At 38.5% G+C, this 4,729-nt stretch overlaps 1 protein-coding gene across 2 annotated transcripts in view; it reads right to left on the reverse strand.

The window, feature by feature from the left end:
- Positions 1-433: 433 nt before the first annotated feature.
- PLEKHA3 (pleckstrin homology domain containing A3) overlaps positions 434-4,729 on the reverse strand; it is a 23,533-nt gene continuing 19,237 nt past the window's right edge. For both annotated transcript variants that reach the window (XM_039222390.1, XM_039222389.1), the window contains 2 exons: positions 3,972-4,087; positions 434-703 (listed from right to left, as the gene is read on the reverse strand). In XM_039222390.1, the coding sequence (XP_039078321.1) occupies positions 576-703; positions 3,972-4,087 (244 nt within the window). In that variant the 3' untranslated portion in view covers positions 434-575. The remainder of the gene's footprint in view (positions 704-3,971; positions 4,088-4,729) is intronic.

Consider the following 4,729-nt stretch of genomic DNA (forward strand, 5'->3'; position numbering starts at 1 on the left):
GAAGGACAGCACAGTCTGGTTTTAAAAAATCCTCAATATGTCATGGTACTTGGGCTAAAAATATTTGGAATATTAAATGTCTCCTTTTGCTTAAAGGAATACAATAGAACTGCCATCAAGCTGCTATCGTTACTCATTTTTAGCTGGGGTAAAGTGACCATTTGGTCCATGGCACAAGTTACATGTATCACACTTTTGTCAACCTGAAACCTTAGATTTATAAGATTTCATGTTTATAAGCTACAATACACACTGACTAAGCTGTCAGTCCCTCACAGTTTTTAGAAAAATATCTACATTTGTCCATATGGATGTCAAAATCTTACACCATCATCTGTTTAAAAAAAAAAAAGATGCACATTCATACTGTGAAGTTATTAGGAAAATACTCTTGCAAATAAACTATATAAAGATAAAATACACTTCAAAGGTATGTGGGTTGTTTTTTTGTTTGTTTTACAGTATTCTATAAAGTGCAGAGAAATCCTAAGGGAAAAACTACTCCCTAGAACATAGTTTAATTACAGCAGCTTTTGCATAGCAATACTTAGAGGAAGTTGGACACTTCCATTTCCTCAGGAAGAGAAGGGTAGAAGAGGATCTTCCGATTCAGATTTTTTTTTGGCCATAAGTCTGCTTTCCTCAGGAATGGTTGCTGATGCCAAATCTCCATTAAGTGTATTTCTTGAACAGTGAACAGGTCCTATTAAGAAGTAAATTAAAGGTTAAACAGTCTATCAATATAACTCCAGTTCTCTGTGAAAAAAACGATTTTAAATTTCTTAGGGACATGAAATTCCTTTAGCTTCCTACTAATTTTTCGGTTTACTGTCGAATAGAGAAAAATCTAACTTTCCCACTATTGGCAGTCATAAGGAGAAGCTTCGGAGTTAACGAAATACCTCATGAAACTGTCTGAAGTAGAGATAGGGGTTTTGTTCACTGCTAGAACCGTGGTTGGCACGAAACGGGCAGTCAGTAAACACATGCTGAAATGAATGTAGTCTTTCTTAGCTAACTATTGCTTTCTCAGCCTGATTGTTTTAATGCTATCCGTATCCTCCTTGTGTTCTACGGGGGGAAAAAAAAAGACCCAACAAAGGTTACATGCCTAACCCAAGATTACCCAATAGAACTAGGACTAACTCAGGTCTTGCTCTTTTCACAAGACTTTCCAGCAGAGCTGAAAAGGTATTTCACACGGAAAGGTCCCATATTTCCACCTGGACTGCAGCTCACAGAACTATCACTGCAGTTCCGACTAAACACAACTAACCACATTGGCATGGCCCTGTTGCAAAACAACTGCACTTCTGTATGTACATATTATTTGAATTTACCATGAACATTTATTACTTGTATAATTTTTAAAAATCCAGTTAATAAACAATAGAAGGAGTTTTCTCTCTCAAGGAAAAGAATACTTGGGGATAAAGGCTTCGGACTAAGACCATCCAATTGTAAAACATGCACTCTGTAAAGAAGAACAGTAGTTCAGTCCCTGCTTGGTCAACTAACTGAGACTAACTAAACTTTAGGATAAACAGAAGGAAATCTAAGGATAAAACTTCTGGCCTAGTCTACACTTCCCAACTTCAAAAAAGTTCTAAAGGGGGTGCCTGAGTGGCTCAGTCGGTTAAGCGTCCGACTTCGGCTCAGGTCATGATCTCGCGGTTCATGGGTTCGAGCCCCACGTTGGGCTCTGTGCTGATAGCTAGCTTAGAGCCTGGAGCCTGTTTCAGATTCTGTGTCTCCCTCTCTCTCTGATCCTCCCCTGCTCACGCTGTCTCTCTCTCTCTCTCTCAGAAATAAATAAAAAACATGTGTAACTAGTTTTGTTACACTCCTAAGCAGCTAACTAGGGGAATGCTAAATGGAATAAGGCATGCACACTCAAAGCTTATAAAAATTGTTTTCAGGGGCGCATGGGTGGCTTAGTCGGTTAAGCGTCCGACTTTCACTTAGGTCATGATCTCGTGGTTCATGGGTTCGAGCCCCGCGTAGGGCTCTGTGCTGACTGCCAGCTCAGAGCCTGGAGCCTGTTTCAGTCTGTGACTCCCTCTCTCTCTGACCCTCCCCTGCTCACACTCTCTCTCTCTCTCCTAGAAATAAATAAAACATTAAAAAAAAATTAAAAAAAAAAAATTGTTTTCAAAACTTCAAAACCAGGGGTGCCCGGTTGGCTCAGTCGGTAGGGCACGCAACTCTTGACCTCAGGGTCCTAAGTTCAAGTCCCACACTCGCCATGCAGCCTACTTAAAAAAAAAAAATTCAAGGGGCGCCTGGGTGGCTCAGTCTGTTAAGCATCCAACTCTTGATTTCGGCTCAGGTCATGACCTCACGGTTGTGAGATCAAACCCCACTTCAGGCTCTGCACTTAGCATGGTGCCTATCTGGGATTCTCTTTCTCCCTCTCCTTTTGCCCCTCCCCATTGCACGTGCTGTCTCTCTTACTCTCTCTTTCTCATAAATAAATAAACTTTAAAAAAAAAAATTCAAAAGCAGGATGCTTAAAAAGAGTGAGGAAAATGGCTAGCTTTAAAAAAATTATTTTCACTACCACAAATGAAATTGATCCCCTTAAAGTAAAAAAGAGCAGCATCCAGAGAAAAGTATAAGGCACCATACAGAGCTCTTTCATGGGCTCTAGATTAAAAGGGTCTTATACAGAAGGCAGAAAGAACAAGGTAAATCAGAATATACATTACCTGCCTCAGGTAACTTTTCTTCCCACACTTAACCCCCAACCCTCTTTCTCTTATCTCTTTCAAGTTATACTAAATTGGCCCAAGAAAGTTACTTTCTCCCGTCCTCTTCCCACCCTCACCCGTTTTCCTTCCTTCATTTCTTTTATCCATTTTCTCAACTTAAGTTAAAAATGGCAATGAGCATAAAGTAGTCCTCTATATCAATAAATAGTTCTGTGAAGAAAACAATGCTATTAACTTCTAAAAATTTGAAAATAGCCAGCAAGCCCTCTTTAATCAACACCATCTTCATGAACTCTACATTCTCCTCTAATTAAACCTGTTTAACCTTCTGGTTTAGTGAGGCAATTCGATCTTAATCAATGTGAATTAGCTGGACTCTTCTAGACAACCTAAAGAATCCAAACACCACTTACAATGCTATTTCCACAAGGGAAATAAAATCTGTTCCAAACAACAGACTTATAAACTCCTGGAACACAACCTGCCCTCTAACTAGGAACTCTATGTAATTTCCATCACACATGCTTCATGGGCAATAGACTCTAAAAATCAAAAGTGTATTAAAAGAGTTGTAATAATAATACTCTATTTGTGTTCACTGGAAATCTTGGTCACTACTGTCTAGACTAGATATTCTGACAGACTTTCAAAGCTTTTTCTTGGAAAAGAAAAATAACTAAATTTTAACATAAATCATAAAATCTTGCCTAAAGTATTCACTCACAGGATGCTGGCTCTTTAAAGAAAAAGGGAGAAAAGGGCACAGGAATAACTGCTACCATAGTTCACTACCACCACCAGAAAAAATTATTTCTCCTGGCCATTTCAAATTACTTAAGTAACAATACCAATTTTTTTTCCTCTGCACTCAGAACTTGCATTTACTTTCCCCTGGAATCCCATCCACAATTCATGCTTTGTTCTAAAATGCTTTTTAAATGTAAATATAGTGGGAGTAGAACATTACTAAGAGATTACTAAAATATAGTGGGAAGAAAACAGTTTGATGTTATATATATAAATCTAAGATATGGCATTTACACTCTCAGCACTTCTTAGTTAATAATAAAGGTGTTTGTAAGAGGAGATATGAGCTTCTGTTGATTGTGTGCTATTTGCCTGGGTCTGAATTAAGGAATTAATCCAAAAGCAAAGGACAGCGTTCACTGTTAGTATCTTTCATCTACCAGAACACTTACGGAGTCCCACCACAATTTTGGGGAATAAGCCAAAGAAAGAGACAGAGCCCATTTAACTTACTATCTAGGTCTTCAAGAGGAGTATCATTACAAGAGTCTGTATCAGAGTAGGTTCTTCGACGTCGTTGGGAGAGTCGGTGAAGTGAAGATACTGGTTCTTTTAGAGAGTGGCTATTCCTGCAAATTAAATAAAAAGCATTGCATCATAAGGCCTTAAACAAATGATAACACCCTCAACTAAACTGGAGTTTCACATGACTTCTTCAAATGATAGAGAAACCATTTTTATGCCCAAAGTCCTATTTTAACAACACTGGACTCCCTTCAGAGGTCACGCCACAGGCAAATCATTTAGAATCCAACTGGTAACCTGAAGATTATGGCTTCTGAGCCAAACTAAAAGGAAAGGGGGTACAACGAAGCAATTTCTTTTAAAGAGAAGGGCCCACCAAGACATTAGTTAACCATACATCAGATGGTTAACAAATGTTTGAAAACTAAAAGTTACGACCTTCATAAGTGCATGAATCTAGTGTCAATCCATATAATCAAAAATAGCAGAGTGAAGGGGCTGGGCAAGTAGGTTAGGAACATGCTAGAGGTCAACTCACTGACAGCAGCAGGAACAGATAAGTGTGGCAAATGGAGGCCATCAAAACTATTTTTATAAACTCTAGACAATCAGAAAACTAGAAAAGTCAACCTAAAATATTTAACATAGAAATTTATCTATATGATGGAATACTACATGGCAATGAGAAACAATGAAATCTGGCCATGTGTAGCAACATGGATGGACCTTGAGGGTGTTATGCTGAG

Source organism: Hyaena hyaena, unplaced genomic scaffold, assembly GCF_003009895.1.
Source record: "Hyaena hyaena isolate Hyena2069 unplaced genomic scaffold, ASM300989v1 scaffold_1123, whole genome shotgun sequence".
Taxonomy (NCBI): domain Eukaryota; kingdom Metazoa; phylum Chordata; class Mammalia; order Carnivora; family Hyaenidae; genus Hyaena; species Hyaena hyaena.